This window comes from Ursus americanus, chromosome 3, assembly GCF_024610735.1.
Source record: "Ursus americanus isolate L20-20 chromosome 3, mUrsAme1.1.p, whole genome shotgun sequence".
NCBI lineage: Eukaryota > Metazoa > Chordata > Mammalia > Carnivora > Ursidae > Ursus > Ursus americanus.
The window spans coordinates 73,786,674-73,807,930 of NC_142129.1; the positions used below are offsets into that span (position 1 = coordinate 73,786,674).

Here is a 21,257-nt window from a genome sequence, read left to right on the forward strand (position 1 = left end):
ACATGCACCAATGATTCTAGGACAAGGTGAACATAATATGTTGCACACCGAGTGAATAAAATATTCATAATGAGTATATACTATGCAGTAGTTGAAAACAATTCCTTTTCTTAACTTCAGAGTGGCATATACACAACCCCCACTTTCTTGTAACAGCTCCCTACCAATCCTCAGAACTCCGTAGGACTATAAACACTTACTTTAAACCTCTAAGCAGCTTATCAGACCAAAGTTAGATCTCTGAGAAGACTTGACTTCCCACTCCCATGTGTAGTAACTGTACTTTCTTTTATATGCCACCACTGTGCTTCTGTTTATAATTTACTGCATCTCAGAGAAATTACAATTACTAAAAAAACAAATGTTGGTTTCATGGTCTCATTCAGAGCCAAAGTTAATCAATTACAAAAACTCAATTACTGTAACTCCTCAATCACAATTACGAAGTCCTCAAAATCCTGATGACTACAAGTTCTTCTTACCTCCCATTTTTTCCAATGGATATTAAAATTCACATTATATATTATTACCTTTGTTAGTTAGAGAATCCTTATCTTCTTTAGTTGTAAACCATGCTTGGCTAACTGCTGAAACTTCCTCATTACCCAAGGGAGATATTTCATCTAGTTGCTCATTCTGTAGAATCTTGAAGAGGTAAATGTTAAAACACAAAACAAAACAAAAGAAAAAACAAGTATAGCTTGATTTAATACAACCTGATTCATCTTTGTTTGCAATACCAAACATTATAAAACTCTAATATATGGAATTCATTTGCTTTACACAGAGGAAAAATATATTCAATTTATAGAAAAACAATGATTTCTCTGCTGTTTTTATTGTGACAGTATGAAAACAAAACTGCCTACATTAACAAAATATGACCTTCATTTAAGCATGTTAACTCCGTACTAGTAGCCAATTTTATAGAATAATAGCTAAGGTTCCATTAAGTACTTAAATCAATACGGGATATCTAAAGCCATCTGTTTATGTAAATATATAAAATGAGCTCATACATATAATAAAATGGACATGCTTCGTTTCAATGTCATGATTGTTCAGGTCCTTATAGGTGGTTTGCTGCCTAAATATACAGTCATCTGTAATGTAATCTCTTGCTAAATTTAAAGGATTAATAGGTCAAATCAAAAGACATAGCAAAATCATGGTCTCCTTATTGTTTATTGACAAGTCTGTTTTTAGCCAACCTCTAGAACTGATTCCTAACCTCATTAATGTATCTTCTCAAAGGACTATATGTTATCACTTTTTATTTTTATTGCAGCTAAAGCAGTCTTTACTGAGAAATGTGTAGTTAAAACCTAATAGCTTTACTGAGATATAATTCACACACCATAAAACTCACCCTTTAAAATATATACAATTCAGTGGCTTTTAGTATATTTATGCAATTATCACACCAACTACATTTTCAATCACAGACATACCTCATCTAGCAAATTCTGCAGGAACAGAGCCATTTAAGAGAGCTGGACTTGGGCTAAAGACTGCTACAGTCTAAGTAAGGAAGATGTGGCAACAGGGCTACCATTTCAGGGACAAGCCCATCTAGGGCTTGAGCAGAGCAGGAGGAGTGTCACATGCCTAGTGACCACTCGACTCAGTTCAGTCTCTGCACTGGATCAACTAAGCCATGTCACTGGCTGGAGGTAAGTTCTAAAAGACACTGGACTATTTCCTGAATAGGCAGAAAGTGAATTTTTCATTTCAAGAGGAACTGAAATCATCCTGCTTGTAAAGAGAGAAGCTGTCAGTGAACAGCCCAAGCACAATGAGGAGGAAAGCCACGTTTCTACTGTTACCTATGTTATTTTTTTTTATCTGGGAGTAATGAGTATGTTGTATTTAAGAAATCACTGTTCTTAAATCTCTGAGCAAAAAACTAGAGTCACTGGAGTAAGTATGGAAAGTTTTGTAACCCTAGGTTTATGTGTCAAACATTTTAGATTTTTTTCTTTTAAAGATCAAGAGGCTACCTTTATAAAGTTGAGAATGGAGACAGATCTAGACAGATAATGTCTAAGGCCTCTTGTATTCTCAAGATCCTAACTGTCTAAGATTTGACAGAGGTTATTCATCAAGGGGGACAGATTGCTGTGAAAAGACCTTGATACAAACAATACCCACTATTAAGAAACGTAATGTAGAAAATACTCTCCTGAGGTGACCTTCTCTTATATATTAATCAGTTGGTTAAAAAAATCACCATTTCCCAAAGTGAGTCTAAATATACAGGCTACTCTCTGAACCTTAGGAATACATCTGTCATTCTGGTTAATTGCTATCTTTGGGCAAACATCTAATGCCTTTTGTCTCAAATTACCCTGATGAAGAAATAACAATTATTACTTACAAAGAGTAAACAAGTAAATGGTAAATATGTAAACAGCCATCAAATGAAGCCAACAATTATTAAATTTTAGCAGTAAAACTTAACACCTTCCATAGCAAGTGAACGGAGTGTAAAGACGACTTAGGTACCTTAAAGGATGTCTAACTATATTTAGTATATAGGTATTATTAAGTTTCACAGTATTTTACCCCAATTTTTCACTACTCTATATATACATTTTTTAAAATTACTCAGATATATTTAGTATGCTGCTGTTTTTGAAATGCAGCCTTTTTGAATTGGTTTGGTTATAGGGTTTTATGTCTGTAATATACATAGACTTGGAAATCTAAATATTTTACCCACTAAATACTTCTTTTAATCACAAAGCACTGTATATATTGCGAAATTTTTTAGTTTCTATTTTTTTTTCAAGCTAGTTCCCATGCTGAAATGGGACAGTACATTAACTACAACAATATGTGAAATAGTTATACCTGCTTTGACACAGGACACAGCAAAAAGCAGGCTAGTTCTGAACTTTGAACTATGCTTTCACTTACAACCTAATGGTATTTTTAATGAAACAAATATCAGAAATTATTAAACGCTTTTCATTCACTAAGACGGTAATAACAAACCAAGAGGCTAATATCAAATTATAACTCATTAACTTTTTTTTTTTTAAAGATTTTATTTATTTATTTGACAGAGATAGAGACAGCCAGCGAGAGAGAGAACACAAGCAGGGGGAGTGGGAGAGGAAGAAGCAGGCTCATAACGGAGGAGCCTGATGTGGGGCTCGATCCCACAACGCCGGGATCACGCCCTGAGCCGAAGGCAGACGCTTAACCGCTGTGCCACCCAGGCGCCCCATAACTCATTAACTCTTAAGAAATAACTCAAACCAACCCTATAATTTGTCTAACTCACACTACCATTGCCCAATCTTTTAACAAGTAGGTTGTAAACTACATCACATACGTACATACACACACACACACACACACACACACAGAGCTATTTTTATTGTATTGAATATGAAATTGAAGTCAGACTATACAGTCTTTGAATTGGAAATGAATCTGACAAGGCCCGTTTTGAAGAATGTGCTCTATGGCTTCAGAGGACTTGGAAAAAATTCCTGTCCAAATCACCCACTGAAATCCAAGAGCAGATTATGACAATCTCTAGGCAGGCTCAAAACTGTTTGAAGCACATGAAAGATTCACTCCTCTGGAAGTCCTATCATTCTGGAACCACTGTGAAGCTCCCTGTTGAAAAAGGTTTTCACAGTGCACCCACCTGAGATGTCCTTAGTCCTTGATGTTATATATCAACTCGTAACTCTTACACTTAACTGAAGGGTCATTGTGATGCTTCACATAAGAAAAATAATGACATAATGTCTCTATTATCTACTTCAAAAACATATTATTAAATAAAGAAGTGAAGCAAAAGGACAAGATACTAAAAAGAAAGGCACAATCAGCCAGACATAAACTTCAAAGTAAAACAGATTTAAGCTCCAGGCTATCTAAGACAGCAAAGAATTCTGATTACGTTTGGCAAAAATAACGCGTATGAGACAAAGAAGTTCACATAAAAGGAAAGCAGTAAGTCTTGCTTGTTATCCAACCTCTTAACTCAGGATAAAATGTATCTTAGTCCCATAGCACCCAAAGGGACTACAACTGTTATCATTAAAATCTATGTGAAATGAATAGCTTCCATTCATATGAGAACAGGGCACATATGTAACCCCCCTAAATCGGTCACTAGAGATACTGCTGGGTAACACTTAAAAAGCTTTATACCAATATCTTATATAACTGGTAAGATAAAATTTAAAGTTATTTAATAGCTCAAGTGCGATCATTCCATGTAGCTGAAGAATGCACGTGCACCATCTGTTTCAACAGATGTGAACCACTCTACAGGGAATGAATTTTAAATTCTACCTTTGCCTACTATTCTGAGATTCATATATGTGGGGACTGGAAACCTGAATGAAAATAATAAATCTTACCTCAATTCTGTCCTTTGTCAGACAAATTATGTTCTCACCATCTTACCACCTAAGGTATGTGTTAAGGATAATCCTCTTGCGGTCAGTAAAAAGACTCACTGTACCTGGATCTGTGTCACAGTTCCCTCAGTAATCTCATCATCTGCCACCTCGGTGGTTGCAGTCATGGTCACCTCAAAGCTCTGATCATTTTCTGAAACTTCAAGAAAAAAAGAACAATTCAACTCCAGAATAACAGCAAGTTCTAATTATATAAAAAAAAAAAATCCATGGAGAAACATATGTGACCATCTAATTTCCTAACATATTACCATATATGCTTAACAAAAATTTATTGTGTACCTAATTCATACCATTGCTTTGGATGATGGGAAGATAGCAGTAAGCAAAAGAAACGACGTCCTGCCTTCACTATGCTTATATTCTCGTGAGGAAGACACAAAATGAACACATTATGTCGGATGTGGATAAATAATGAGAAAAAATAAAGTAGAAAAGGGAATTTATTGGGGGAAGGGATTGAAATTTTAGATAACAGGCCAGAAAAAGGAACCAAGATTTGGACCCAACTGAGAAAGGAAGCTAGTCACACAGGTATCTTGAGGAAGAGTACTTCATGCAGAAGAAAAGCCGAGGGCAAAGACTCTGAGATGGGGCACACCTGGACTGCTCAAAGGAATGGCAAGGAGGACAGGGACGAGAGAAAACCGAACAATAAAGTTAAGATACTATGTGGGGACTTAGAGGCCAATGTAAAGACTCTGGCTCTAACACTCACGTAGGAAACCAGTGGAGTGACATAGTCTTTTATTTTAATGGGATCACTCTGGCTCCTAGGAGACAATAGTCTGAAGGGCAGGAAGGGCTGCAGTGAAATCGGTTAAGAAGCTAATTCAATAATCCAGGTAAGAGAGGTCAGTGACTTGGACGAGGGTCGAAGGCAAGTGAGGGTGATGAGTCGTTCAAATTGTAGATATATTTTGATTTGGGAACCAACAGGATTTGTGGACAAACCAAATATGAAAGAAACTGAAAAGTCCAGGATGTTATTAAAGTTTTAACAGTCTGAGCTATTGGAAGAATGTTCCTGCCATTAATGAAATGGGGAAGACTGTAGAAGAAGCAAATATTAGAATTTAAAAAGTTTTAGGAGCTTGGTTTTTAAACACACTAGTTTGAGGTTAAACATCTAGAATTAAGATCAAGTCTGGACTGGAATAAATCTGGGCATCATCACCTGAGATAGGATTCAAAACCATGCATTCTAGGGAGTGAGAGAAAACAAAACAGAAGCAACCTAAGAACTGAATCCTGGTCTACTCCAATTTAGAGCCTGGGGAGATGTGACCTATTCACTCAGAAGGTGCAGACAGGACGGTAGAAAAAAACTAGAGGAATGTGTTCCCTGGAAACCAAATGACAAAATGTTCTAGAGAAGATGGAGTGATAAATATTGTCAGAAATTGTGGACAGATCAAGAAGACGACTAACACACACAAAATCACCAATGGACTTAGCAACAGGAGAGTCTCTGGAGACTTGGGAAGAACAGTTTTGGTCAAGTGATAAGAGGTGAAATCCTGACTGGAGTGGGTTTAGCAAGAATGGAGGAAGAAATGAAGGTGAGTATACCAATTCTTTTTTTTTTTTTTAAAGTATATCAATTCTTTCAAAGTATTCTGCTCTAAAGGAAAGGAAAGAAGTTAGATGGGAGCCCAAGTGGGCTAATGGGACTTTTTCTTTTATTTTGAAAGATTTTATTTATTTATTTGTCAGAGAGAGAGAGACAGAGAGGGAGAGCGCGCGCGAGCGCACAAGCAGGGGGAGCTAGAGGAAGAAGCAGGCTCCCCACTGAGCAAGGAGCCTGATGCAGGATTCCATCTCAGGACCCTGTGATCATGACCTGAGCCGAAGGCAGTTGCTTAACCGACTGAGCCACCCAGGCGTCCCGGGGACTTTTTATTTTAAAGAAGAAATTATAGTGTTTGTAATTCTGATGGGAATGATCCAGTAGAGAACGAAAAACTGATGATTCAGAGGAGAAAGGAAAGAAATGCTGCAACAATGTCCTTGAGTAAGTAAAAGGGATGCGATCTAGTGAAGCGAAGGGCTGGCCTTAGCTAGAAGAACAGAATGTATGGACATAACTACATGTGGGTGTGTATCTGCAGTAGTGGACACTTGCAGGAACTTGTTTGGATTACTTCAACTTTCTCAGTAAGTAGAAGCAAGGTTATCTGCTGAGAGTAACAAAGGTGGAGAAAATACTGGAGGTTTCAGGAATGTATGAAACAGTCACCTGAGCGGGAGAAAAAACACCCATTTGTAAGTGTGGTGTGACTGGCAGGCAACAGTATGAGCCCACTTCAAGTTAATGATCATGAATTTAAAGTAAGATCACTTAGCTTGCTTGTGCCGTTTTTCAGTTAGCTGTGCCAATATAGCGTAAATAGCCAGACATATTTAAACAGGGTTGTGGTTTCACTAAAGGACAACGAAGTGAGAGAAGGAAAAAAGGATCTGAGGGTAAATGCAAGAGTGATTATAACGATTAACCACGAAACAAACTGGGTAGGGAGGAAACAAAAGATACAAGTGGAAAAGAACAATGCAAAAGTGGTAAGATCAGTGGGCCCTAGTGGGCAAAGGACTGCAAGCATTCAAGAGTATTAGAGGAAGTAACCTAGAAAGATAGGACGTAGTCCTGGAAGTATATCACAAATGGACTCCAGTTAGTAGGTGATAGCAAAGGAGGTAATAGGAGTAATAAACAAGGTAGTTAGAGAACAAAAGGCAGAAGAGGCTAAGATATTGCAACAATCATCTAAATGAATAATCAAGAGTTCTGTGAAGAGAGAATGGATAAATGTGGTGGTAGATAATTGCAGTAGAGAAGAAGTGGTAAGTGATCTAGAATGATTAACATGAGACTTAAAGAGGCTTTTTAAGGATCAGACAGAAATTTTATCAGTTTTATAAAGGATGTAATGAAAACCCTGAATATTAAAATTAAATTTCAAGTTAAATTTTTAAGAGCTAATAATATTTACTTCCCTGAAGTCCAACAAACCATTCAGTCAGTCCCAGACGATGGTGACAGACACAGGACTTCATGTTTTTACGTGAATTTTTTTTTAATGGATAAGTTTTCCTAAGTTGATTTTATCAACATACTTTTTACCAATTTAGAGAAAAATACTTCAAGCCAATGTTTCATAAATTTAGTCCTACTGTAAATATTAGGCTCCAGAATGTCCTCCAAATGTGATGATGCTATGACCCCATATCAAGCAGCTCAGGTGCTTTTAGGTCAGCACATCCAAATTATTCTACCCAGTTAAGTGAGTAAGTGTGGAAGGATTCAGTCTAACACCATAAAATAGAACAAGTTTGAACCTACAGTCATGACCAAGGTACTCAACTTTAACCAAACGAATTAACCAGTCATAATTTATGTGAAAATAATCCCTCAAAAATTCTGACTTAGTAAAATAAATATTTTTGTTTTATGTACTAGAGATGTAATGTACAGCATGGTGACTATAGTTAATAATACTCTATGGTATATTTGGAAATTGTTAAGAGAGTAGATCTTGAAAGTTCTCATCACAAGAAAAAACAAAGGTGTTAACTAGGTGTGGTGACAGATATTAACTAGAATCATTATGGTCATTTCATAACATATACGTACACCAAATTATTATGTTGTACACCTGAGACTGATAATAATGTTATAGGTGAATTATATCTGAGTTTTAAGAAATTCTAGCTTAGAAAATGTCCATATAGGATTTTTATCTGTACAGACAGGTCAATTAAGTTTTAAGACTGGATCACAACCTAATTATGGTCAAATTAGGAGTTTAAAATCATATAAGCCATCACTAGAAGGAAAGATCATTTAATCAGAAATACATTATGTCTGTATATGTCAGTGGAAGCAATATTAGTAATATTAACTTTAACAATGTCTTTGAATAAAGTCTCACAGTAAACTGATATAAAATAGTTTCTTTTCTATTCAATTGAATAAGCAATAAACTCTACATGAAAAGTACACATCTACCTGTGAAGACAAGGTTTGCCACGATGAAAACCTAATCTTAATTTTTTCCAACTGAAGATGTGATTTTGCTTGATGCTGAGAGCAAAATTAAAGTTCTCAAGAACCAGAATGCCTGGGTATGACCTTAGACAAGTTCTCACACCTCTCTGTGCCTTAGTTTCCTCATTGTAAAACAGGGATCATAATACCTACTCTACAGCGCGCTTTCTCAATGAGGGCATACATGCTTCTGGGCGAGGTGTGGGTGAAAAAAGCATTCTCTTTATTAATAAAACAATACATACCTACGGTACATTAAAAAAAAAAACCCAGTATATCTGTGGTATTACAATTTCTCGGAGGAGAGCATGATCAGGAGAAAATGTCTAAAAAAGTTTGGGGCGGGAGGATGACAATAATTAAAAAAAAAAGGCTGAGAAGATTAAAATAGGCAATATATGTAAAAACATTTAGAGCCATGCCCACTCATGAAGTGTTAGTTAAGAGTTCTTTCAACTAAACGAAGAGAATATAATGGGTCTAAGTCTACCTTGAAATGCCAATTTGATTTCTCCCAAGCTAAAATTTGATTTCAAAAGGGAACTCTGTTCTTAATACACAGTGACTTACGTGGAAGTGCAACAACTGATATGCAAGGAGTAGAATCATCAATACTCTGATCATCCTCAGAAGACAGACAAAGCCTTTTATGTGGAGGTTCAGTACTATCTTCTGAGTCTATTTCATCAGCTTCTAATGAAACAAAATAAAACAAAAATCTCAAAATCTTCAAACCAATGAGGAAAACCCAAAATCTTCAACAAGTAAGTGTAAAACAATCTTCTTAACCATTTGCTCAGTTAACCCAATTGTGCAGGTAGGACTCCAAACGACACTGCCTTCGTTACCCCCAGTGCGGAACCTCAGCTCCCATTCTTACAACAGGAACTATGACAACAGAGGCGCCATCTCACTTTTGTGCTACTAACTACCTGTCTTTCCAAATATTTCACATGTAAAGACAAGGGCTTGTTATTTAATCACTCATAAATATTTACTGAATGCCTACTATGTGCTAAATACTGGAAACAGAACAATGACAGGTAACTCCTCACTGTCAAGGAACTCACAGGGTAGTGGAGATGACTAAAGCAACAATTTCAAAATAGTGTTCTAAGAGTTATGCAGGTGGAACGAGGGGAGAGGCATCTAATTTATACTACAGTTGAAGGAAGGTTTCCTGCAGGTGTTAAATTGGAAAGAACTTGAATGAACAAACGCCAGGGGTGATGATTATTACTGGCACTAGGAATAATTATTTGCAGCGACAGTGAGGTATGAAAAGCTTAAGGTGTGTAAGGAAAAAAAGTCAGCTGTGAATTGCTAGGACACAGATATATGAAATGTGACAGGAAGTGAGGCTGGAAGGAAACTGGAGATGATGGGAGTCCATCACTGTATTCTAAAAACCATGGGACACTTAAAACAAACAAACAAACCTTCCTACACTACTGAGTATCATGAGCAAGGTCATCAGCAGTTTGAAAGATGAATTTGGGTTGGGAGATGAGTTAAAAGGCTACTAGGGCCTCCCAGGTGAGAAATGAAGAGTCTGAACAGAGAAAGGGGGACTTGAGACAAAGGAAGCAATGGACTCAAGAAACAAAATACTATCAACAAGTTTTCATGATGAAATGAACAAAGGAGATGAGAGAAGGGTTTATTCCTACCCACATTTATGATCTGGGATACTAAGTAATGAAACTGAGAAAGAGAAGTAGGTCTGGGAATTTTGTAAAAGAATTCAGTTTGGAACATGTGAAATTTAAGGTGTCTATGAGAAACACAAAGAATTCAGAAAAAAGACAGAAGTTTGAATCACTTTAATAGGTAGGTGGTAGTTAACATCACAAGTTTCAATAAAAAAACCAGAAATTAAATACTGAATGAGAAAAGAAGATAAAACCTTGGCTGAGCAAAGATAAAGTTAAGGCAAAATAAACAGTAAATACAAATAAGGAATAGGTAGAGAAGTGACAATAAAATCACAAGCCTCAAGGCTATGGAATCCTACAGATAATGACATTAAATCTTATTCAAACAGTCATATAAAATCCTCTAACAGACTGTAGCAAAAAAACTGACAGGACTACATGTATATTTTCTAATGTACTACCTACATTGCAGGCACCAAATGATATCAAAGAGGAAGTATATTAATCAATCATCATCTTTGTAGGCTCAATAAATTCTACTTATTCGTAAACAGCTATGAGATACATCAAAGTTCAAATTCATGGTAAATTTTAAAAATACAAAAGTATATTAAAAAAATAAAAATATAAATTAAGGTTAATTCATGATCCAAAGAGAGAACTCCCTTTTCTACTGTGCTAGCCTAAACTGTCTATCTGGGTAACAGGGATCAAAGGTGACATGAAATCCAGAAATTCAAAAAGATCCACAATTGTAGGTCAGCAAGTTCTCCTACCATTCTGAGGGCAATGAAGAATGAGGTTCCCGTCTGTGTCCTGAGTCAAAGTCACAGAGTTCACAGTTTCTACTGTTACTGTGTCAGAATCCTCTTCAACTGTGCTCATACTCAAATCTGTAGATTTCAGATTTAAAACATTATTTCCAAATACGAACATAAAGTAGCCTCCAACTTCCCCCTCCACCCCACGAAAACCCCCCACAATTTATATCCACTACAGTGTTCTTTATGTGAAATTGCAATGACAGACTTCAAAAATTGTTTTTCAAAAAGTTATACCCATATTTAGAATGAGATGTAATAATCTGCAAGAATCTGACTTTTCTAATTAAAAGCCTATGGCATTTATTTTTTAAATACTGGGTTTTACCACATCCAATGAAAATGACTGTTGCAAGTTGTCTTATTCATAAAATATGTCCTATTAGCAAAACTTTCACCACAAATTATTTATTGGCAATTTTATGATACATTCAAATAGGTGTTTAACTTCTGATTCTTTCAGAAGATTCATTAAACCTTGTATCTTAGAAATCTAAATCTAATAATTTCTCCATAATACTTTTTACAAGTATTTAAGCTCTATTATTATCTGAAAACTAAGAACACTATGGAATTATCCTCACAATGTTTTTTTTCCATATTAAAAAAGTGTGTACATTCATCACTGACCAAACTGCTTTTTTTTAATGGATATGGAGTTAAGCTTTCTTTTGGAATAATTGATTTTAAAATGCCTTTACCTGCTATTTTACACATACATTATTTTCCTCTTGTTCAGACGAACCGAACGATCAGAGTCTCACAATAGAATACCTCATGCTTGACAGGAGGAAATGTATTGAATTAAAATCAAGAGCCTGGTTGAAGTCTTTGGGGTTTACCTTACAATGTCCAATGAAGTTCTTCCCTCAATACTCCATTTTGGTCTTGTCCACATACTTTTTGCCAACTAAATAATAGAGGCCATAAGCCTTAATGTTTACTAATCACTCAATATTTATTTGGCTCCTATGCACAACGTATCAGTCTGTTCACATATTTACTATTTATTCACGTGCATTTTTCCTTGGCAGAAAAACTTAAAAATGTACTGAATATTTACATGGTGAAGATCCAATGATTCACTCAGGTTTTACTATACAAATTACTGTTTTAAAAGGATATCAATCATTTTACAGTAATAAAGATGACATTCCCCAAATTAAACAGAAAAAATAATCTAGTTACCACCAAAATTTGCAGAACACAGGTGAAGTCCTTGGAACAAAGGCAGGCTTACCTAGAAAATAGATGGATCAGGTATAGCCCTTCCCACAGAATCAAGTCGCCTTCCCTTAGACACCAGCATCACTTTCATGTTATCCAGACTGCTTCTCTCCCATACTCCTGCCTCTGCAACACTCTGAAAAAGTAACAGCATTACACAATAAGGCTTAAATAAGAACGAACAATCGTGTTCTATCGATACTCTCATGACACTCTAGCCTCAAGACTCTGTGATGTCTCAACTAGAAAAGGAATGGCAAAAACCAGAATTCTTTTCTAAATAGACCTTTCAGAAATCAAATCAGCCTCTGAAAGTATTCCCCAATGAAAGGCAGAAATGATGAGATCCTGTACCTATTTAGTTTATAGGCAGTTTATCAACCCAAGCTGTCCCTCAACATACAAATATTCTCAGAAAAAAAGAGGTTCAACTATGCTACTGGCTCTGTGAACTGAAGACAGAGCACATACAACCTAACCCTGTACCACGAGTACTACCAGTAACTTTATTTTTTTCTTTATATAATATACTAACACCTCTTTATACATAATACTGTATTTCATCTTAAAGCATTAAAAACTATATCATATCTGTGAACAATCCTAAGAATCTATGGAAAAAAAGAAACCCTAAACAACTGAGCCAGGAAAGGTAAATTACAAGTAAGCTCTTGAATCCAATGTGAAACTTACAAAATCTGAAGTATTTTTTAAACGTTTCTTTCAGTACACTCATTATCATCCCAAAAGGTCAACCAAAGAATCAGAAAGTTCAGCATGATTTGAGATTTAAGGGGTATTTCAGCTACAGCTAACAGCTGAAATTTCCGTTTTAGCATTGTTCTAATGAGAACTCCTCTCTCCAGGATAGTTGTATTTTGAGAATTGCTATACATAAATAAGTCTGCAGTGAAAAGGTACAGATCCTGCTAGAGAAACCTCCAGTCTGCTATTAAATTTCATGTTGTTCTTATTTCTGAATCCCTTAAAATTTCTTAAAACGCTGGTTAGTAATATTTTACTGCAGAAGATGGAGAAATTCAATGTTAAAAAAAAAATGATCCATAAACTTACCAAAAGCAGAGTTCACTCTCTCTGGTGTGTGTTTGTAAATGTATACACACTACAGTGTATAAGCAAATTATATCCTGCTTTTTAGAGTTTATTCATATTAAAAAGTATGATGAAACCAAGCTAGGTAGCTAACTGAAGTTTTTGGTATCATGTAAAACTTACACCACCTTAAAAAACATGACATTGTTTAATAATTGCCCTATCACTGGACATGTGTTGTTCCTAATTTTTCATTTCCTTAAAACATACTGCAACAGTTACACACTCTATTTCTTTAAACAGTTTTAATTAATGGAAATTATTACCTAAAAGAATATGACACATTTTAGAGCTTTTTTAAAAAAGATTTTATTTATTAGAGAAAGAGACCACGAGTGAGAGCACAAGAGTGGGATGAGAGGTAGAGGGAGCAGACTCCCCGCTGAGCAGGGGGAGCCGGATGCAATGTGTGGCTGGATCCTAGGACTCCAGGATCATGACCTGAGCCAAAGGCAGATGCTTAACTGACTGAGCCACCCAGGCATCACAAAATTTAGAACTTTTAAGTCACACTGAGACTGGGAAACTGTAAGGGACCTCATGGAAAAAAAAAAAAGCTGTTTTTTTTTGTGTTTTTTTTTCCCTGCTTCTAATTTTGCTAGGACCTGCACCCCTACCTTACACATGCCTTAATGTATGTCCTCCTTGTAAAGGTCAAGGAGTTAATTATTTCTTTGAAGTCTTCCAGCACAACTGATAACATCTAAGGAGTGGCCAGATGAGGTCTTCAAGAACATTCTCCAAGACCACAGACTCCAAACACGCGGACCAAGACTGCAAGCTCCAGGGCATTAAGTGCCTTAAGGAGGACATCTGACCATTAATCCTTGTTTTGACCAGTTCCTGGATGCCTGAGAGGACATGTACACCAGACCATCGTCCTTAATAATAACTCCAGATCGGCAAACATGAGACTCACGCCGGTTTTCCTTTGAGTCTCCCAGACGGTCTGTATCTGCTCTGGTCTATATATTCATTCAACTCTGCTTTCACTTCTTCCTGCCTTTGATTTCCATTCTGCAGGAAGCCTAGAACCTGGTTGGCTGGTCCTGTGGGACCCCTTCTGAATCCTCAGACCTGGCCTGCCTGCATCAATACTGCAATCAGTTTTTCAGAAAGGTTGTTTGAATTTATACGCAAACCAGTGAGGTAGAAACTCTATTCTTGGCAAACTTTTTTTTTTTTTTTAAAAAGAAAGCACAAAGCAAAAAAAACAGCACAAGAGCTCAGTTGATAGGTGCAAAGTAGTCACTGGTTTAGCGTTTTAATAAATTTCATCAGGACCCAAATTAATCTAAAACTAAGAAAAAATAAAGGTAGATTTAAGACAATATGGAAATAAGGTGAGATAATAATACCAGAAAAAAGGAGTCTGAAATACCTAGCTGAAATAAAGGATTTCATTCCTGACAACCAGTACTGGTTACAGGTAATCCTATGCAGTGTACTAGCTTTAAATCAGAAATCTAGGTTCATTTTCAAAAATTCGGCAACTCATGTTTGAGATTAGTAAATGGTTCTGAGATGCTCTGCAAATTAACAAGCATATTTGTTCAATCAACAAATATTTATTACTTATCTACTACATATTAGGCACTCTTAGGCACTAGGGATATGGTGGCCACTTTTTTTTTTTAACTGTCTCTTTAGATATGATCTTGACTCACTTTCCTAGGGTCTCTCCCACTCCCCACTGTAGTTAGAGCTAGGTGATCAGTATATTTATTAATATTTAAGAAACTCATCTGATTTTAATATATTTATTTTTAATAGGTAACATATTTACACAGTTCAAAATTCAAAAGATCAAGTTGATTATACAGTGAAGTCTACTTCCTGCTCCAGTTTCCTAGTTACCTGGTCCCCTTCCTCTACAGGTAAACTGTTACCAATTTCTCAGGCTTCCTTCCAGTTATTTTATGCAGATGTTAAGTTAATATAGCCCTTCCTGCTACACATACCCTTTTTACAGAAATAGTATCATACTACCAACACTTAAGAGTACCTTTTAATGGCTACTTTCCAGTGTTTCAGCAAGATGAGGAGACACCACTAGAAGCATATGACTGCAAGCTGGCCAACTGATTAATAATAGCAAAGTCCCTACAGTGGAACCTGCTTTGGTGGGTGGCAGGAAAACAACACCCACCCCCCACCTCCCAGCAGCCAGTATGGCAGAAGCATTCCATAAAGGAGAGTAGCTGAATTTAAGGTTGGAGATAAAGACGGTTAAATCTCACAAGGCCTCACAAATCCTTGGATGGTTTTCAGTTGGGGAATATAATTACATTTTTAAAAGATCACTTAGACTGCAGAATGGAGAATGGATAAGCAAGTTACAAAGACAAGCTGTTGTCCAAGAGAGGATTCTTGTCTGGACTGTTCACAGCAGTCAAAGGAAGGAGGCTGAACAGAGGATATATTCTGGAGGCAGTGTTGAGAGGATCTGCTGAATGAAGAGATGATGGAGATTAAGGGGAGGGGAACTATCTCAGGCTGATTCCTAGGCTTTTGGCTTGAACAGCTGATTGAGTTGGGGGCACTCAGATATATATTATGTATTTTTATTACTATTAGTATGAGTAATTAACATTCTAAGGCATTCAAATGAAGATATCACACTGGCAGCTGGAAGCTGGAATTCAACAAGGATTAGAATATCAAGACAAATGAGTTAGTGACATGCAAATACATTTTTTAAAGATTTATTTAATTATTTTAGGGGGGAGGGGCAAAGGGAGAGGGAAAAAGAAAGTCTCAAGCAGACTCTGACCTGAGTGCAGAGCCCAAGGCGGGGCTCAATCTCACAACCGTGAGCTGAAACCAAGAGTCAGACGCTTAACCCACTGCACCACCCAGGCACCCTGGCAAATAATTTTTAAACATATCACCACCCAGAGAGGTTAGATAAGACAGTCTAGATTCCAGTTCTAGAGCACCCTTTAACAGGCGGAAATCAAGCTATATATAAACAAGCAAAGGAGACTGAAAAGGACCAGCTAGTGATGGAGAAGGAATACTAAGGTGTTAATCAAAAGACACAGTGTTTTTCAAGGAGCATTAAGTAGTCAACTGTGTTAACAGAAATGTGAGATGATGGAGAAGTGACTATTTCATCTGTCAATATGGAGAACATTGGTGGCCTTAACAAAAGTATCTGAGGTATAGTGGGGACAGCAGCCCTACTGGAATATGCAGAGAACTGAAAGTAGGGAGACAAGACTACGGGTCTTTTATGAGGTTTAGTTTTCAGGGCAAGTGAGAATACTAGCTACAGTAACGTCCAGAGAGCTGTTATTTAGAAAAACAAATCAGTATTCTGATAGGACTATGAGAGTGCCTGAGAAACGCTGGTGAATAATCTTAGGATAGTAAGGTACAAAGCTGAGTTAATTTTAGTGCCTTCCATTCTAATTCATTATACATGAAACTATGCTTAACTTCTGGACCTGTTCCTTATTTGATTTGGGAAATGTATCAGAAAGATGTATCGTTTTAGTCTTCTTTTGGATTGCCATGAGCCTACTGAGGTCTTCCCTTCATTCTCTGTAAAAGGAGGTAACGTATGTACTATTTGTATACTAACTAGAAACAAGAAGAGGAAAAAAATTTTAACAGCCATTTTAACTGGTGAAATGGCTTTTTAGCACGTTTCCATCCATCATTTGGTGACTATCTTGAACAGCAACAATATACTAATAAAGTCATGAAAAGAACATGTGAAATGCAGTATAAAACATTTATAATGGAATACCTACACTCACATTTAAATGAGAAATATATTTATCTTCATTTAGAGCTCCCAATAAACGAGAACCGTATCTAACGTAGAAAAAAATAACAACTCTGGATCTGGTACTTAATACAGAATTTAATTAAAGAAATGAATCCTTCATCCTACTTCATTCTAGTATTGATGTAAAGTTCTTATTCAATGGATTATCTTAGACTGGTATTTCCATCAACTAAATCTACATACAGGCATAATTCCTTTTATTACACTTCAAGGACACTACGTTTTTTAATACAATGAAGGTTTATGGCAATCCTGCTTTAAGCAAGGCTACTGGCACTACCAATAGCAGTTGCTTACTTCGTGTCTGTGTCACATTTTGGTAATTCTCAAACTATTTTCAACTTTTTCATTATTACAGTTGACCCCTGAACAGAATATGTGTGAACTGCATGTATCTAATTATATGTGGAATTTTTACAATACAGTTCTGTAAATGTATTTTCTCTTAGGATTTTCTTACATTTTTTTCTCTAGTTTATTGTAAGAATACAGTAGATGATACATGTAACATACAAAATATGTGTTAATTGATTTTTATTGGTAAGGCTCCTGGTCAACAGTAGGCTATTAGTTTTGGGGGAGTCGAAAGTTATATAGGGATTTTAACTGCCCAGGGGACCATCTCCCCTAAGCATCCAACAACTGTATATTGGTTGTGGTGATCTGTGATCAATGATTAAGACTAGGTGAAAGCTCAGACGATAACATTTTGTAGCAGTTATTTTTTTTTTTAAGATTTATTTATTTATTTATCTGACAGACATAGAGACTGCCAGCGAGAGACAGAACACAAGCAGGGGGGGAGTGGGAGAGGAAGAAGCAGGCTCCCATTGGAGGAGCCTGATGTGGGGCTCGATCCCAGAACGCTGGGATCACTCCGAGCCGAAGGCAGATGCTTAACGACTGAGCCACCCAGGCACCCCTGTAGCAGTTATTTCTTAATTAAGGTATGCACATTGGTTCTGACATGCTCTTGCATGCTTTTAAATGAACTACAGTAAAGTATAAACATTAATTTGTACATACCCTGGGAACCCAAGAATTCATTTGACTTGTTTTATTGCAACCTTTGCTTTACTGCAGTGATCTCGGAATGCTCCTAATTTTCCAAGTGAAGCGTCAGGTTATCTTCCAAAAACTACAACCAAGAAAAGTGGCATTTCTTCCTAGTTTGGGAACTAGTTTTGCAGATAAATCTGTATCTGTTTCTGAACAGTCCAAGTATACGAGGGTGTATTTTAGTGGAGATCATGAAAAGCACTGGAGCTAAAAGTTGCTGACCCTACAAGCCTGGAGTCGGGATTCTATACTGAAAGATGTGATAAGACTAAACATTCAGTATTATAAGATATTTTTTTAAAGAAATATCTTTTTCTTTTTTTTAAGATTTTTTTTTTTTAAAGATTTTATTTATGTGACAGCCAGTGAGAGAGGGAACACAGCAGGGGAGTGGGAGAGGAAGAAGCAGGCTCCCATTGGAGGAGCCTGATGTGGGGCTCGATCCCGGAATGCAGGGATCACGCCCTGAGCTGAAGGCAGAAGCTTAATGACTGTGCTACCCAGGCGCCCCTATAAGATTCTTTTATAAGGGGAAATCAAGCAAGCTACAGAACTTGTAACACTAGAATTTTATTGAAGGAGTTGACTGAAAAACAACACTGTGATGCAAGGTTTGTGGTGTAATTCAACTAATAAGGCAGTAAGGCCATGTTCAATTTTTAGAGGTCGTTTCTTAAACCAGTGTAAGGAAAGTTGTTCATATATTCCTCTGTAACATTTTGTGATGATCTTCCAAACATACTGTCCCATTTTTTAGAACTTCTTTTTCTGCACTTAATTTGGACTATTTTCCAATATTTCTGCTTATTCTTCCACAGCATTTTTAGAAGCAAAGCTATAAATGAACGCAAAGCATACTAGACTAAGGTAACTAATCATTGTAATAGCTTAGCTTTAAGGTGGCAGAATATGACTAAACACTAAGTCAATAAAGTTGTTTGGACTTTATTATAAAAAGTTTTAGTTGCTTAAGATGTTGATTTCAATTACCAGCTATTTTTTTTTTTTTTTTTTTTAAGATTTTACTTATTTGAGAGAGACAGTGAGCCAGAGAGAGCATGCACACGCTGGGGGAGGGGCAGAAGCAGACTCCAGTTGAGCAGGGAGCTCTGGGCAGGGCCAAATTCCCAGGACCCTGGTATCATTCATGACCTGAGCAGAAGGCAGACCTTAACTGACTGACAATTAACCAGCTATTGAAAAACAATGTTATTATCAAAGAGAGTTACTTGGTAGTATGGTTAATTTCAAGGTGCAGCATTTCATACCTGGTTTGGCAATAAAATCATATTGCTGATTAAAAAGGAAGACTATTTTTCACGCAGTGCATGATTTAAGAGCTTATAATGTGTATCTGACTACATTCAAAAATTTTATCCATTCAAAACTGAGCACTTTATACAAGGCACCATCAGAAGCTCTTTAAATGGAAATAAATTATCACCATACTCCTCCGATTTACACTGAAGTTGATTTTTATTTTATTTTTATTTTTTTAAAAGATTATTTATTTATTTATTTGACAGAGAGATAGCCAGCGAGATAGGGAACACAGCAGGGGAGTGGGAGAGGAAGAAGCAGGCTCCCATTGGAGGAGCCTGATGTGGGGCTCGATCCCGGAACGCCGGGATCACGCCCTGAGCCGAAGGCAGACGCTTAACGACTGCGCTACGCAGGCGCCCCTGAAGTTGATTTTTAAAGCATATTTTCTTGACAGATACTAACATACACATAGGCAGTAAATAAACAATGAGCACTTCTTTTGCTACATAGTATGTGATGGTAAATAAAGATTAGTGTTGACAACCCACGGCTTGGAAGAATGGCCTGACAACAGTGTACATAACCAAAATGACAGCTTAAAAAAATGAAAAACTGTTCATAAAGGGATCTCCAGTGTGCTTTTTTCCTAACAACTACTTTCTGAAATTCAGTCATGGAATGGGGATCTTTCCACAAACCTGAAGCAGCAGACACGATAAACAAGTTCCTTCTTTTATTTATCATTTATCTTTATGGAATCAAAGCAAAACCAAAACCTATTGTGATTTCTATTACAAGAATTCTCTTCAGAAAAGGAAAAGAAGGGGGGAGAGAATGACATGAAAGCAAACAAATGCCACATACATTTAATAAATCTATCACTTAACACCACAGTAAGTTCATAATTTTCTCAGGTCATTTCCTATCATTTGAGGATAAAAAAAAAAAGTTTTGCAACTGAAATTGCAAAGCATTTAGAGGTACACCAATTCCTAGGCAAACCTTTTATATGGAGAAAAAGTGCTAAAGATGAGGGCAATAAGAGAAAATTGACTACTAAAAATAAAACTCCATTTTGAGAAGATAAACATTCCAGGTTAAATAAGTAGCCTCTTAGACAAAAAAAGGACAACTCTTCCTGAACTTCATTGTTGTTCTACAGTTTTGCTGTCCCTGCAACAGTTATAAATGTGTGTTCAATATGATCCAGGAGCTCAATACTTTAAGAAACACTTCCCAGCCCTCCTAAATTTTTAACATCTATGTGCCAGGCTGTAAATCCCTAAGGATGCTAGTGTTTCGAATTAGGGTATTCATCCTCACAGGTGTTAACTTAAGCCAATGGACGTAATGGAGCATGACAAAAGCAACGGTTTATTAATAACATGAAATTATTGTCAGAGCATACAGTTTTATTACAACATTAATAAAACATCTGTAGATGTTGGAGAGATAAAGTAAATTAAAAAAAGAAAAAGAAAAGCTTCTTTTATTTGTATTTCAATACTAAACTAGCAATATCTAACATTACAAATACACTTCTCTCTCCCATTGCCTCAGGGTGAAATCAGATAAAACTTGCTCATCTTAAAAAAAACAAAAACAAAACAAAAACTTTTAAAAAGAAGAGAACTTAAAAAAGATTCTTTTGATATAATTCTCTATAAGTAACCATTTCCCAGCCATACTCTGCTTTCAAAGATCAAATCCTAACTTCAAAACGTTCTTGTGATTGCTTCCCCTCAAAATATTTCTAAAACCTGAACGTTCTGAGAAAAACATTTATACAGTATATATTTATTCATCTAACTGCTCAAAGTATGAACTTAAAGT

General features: G+C 36.4%; 1 protein-coding gene across 3 annotated transcripts in view; it reads right to left on the minus strand.

Annotated features, from left to right (window-relative positions):
• Window positions 1-21,257, minus strand: part of DMTF1 (cyclin D binding myb like transcription factor 1) — a 44,306-nt gene that overhangs the window by 21,009 nt on the left and 2,040 nt on the right. For 2 of the 3 annotated variants that reach the window (XM_045793350.2, XM_045793351.2), the window contains 5 exons: window positions 12,207-12,329; window positions 10,922-11,038; window positions 9,061-9,183; window positions 4,490-4,584; window positions 531-645 (listed from right to left, as the gene is read on the minus strand). In XM_045793350.2, the coding sequence (XP_045649306.2) occupies window positions 531-645; window positions 4,490-4,584; window positions 9,061-9,183; window positions 10,922-11,030 (442 nt within the window). In that variant the 5' untranslated portion in view covers window positions 11,031-11,038; window positions 12,207-12,329. The remainder of the gene's footprint in view (window positions 1-530; window positions 646-4,489; window positions 4,585-9,060; window positions 9,184-10,921; window positions 11,039-12,206; window positions 12,330-21,257) is intronic. The other variant, XM_045793352.2, reaches the window with a different exon arrangement.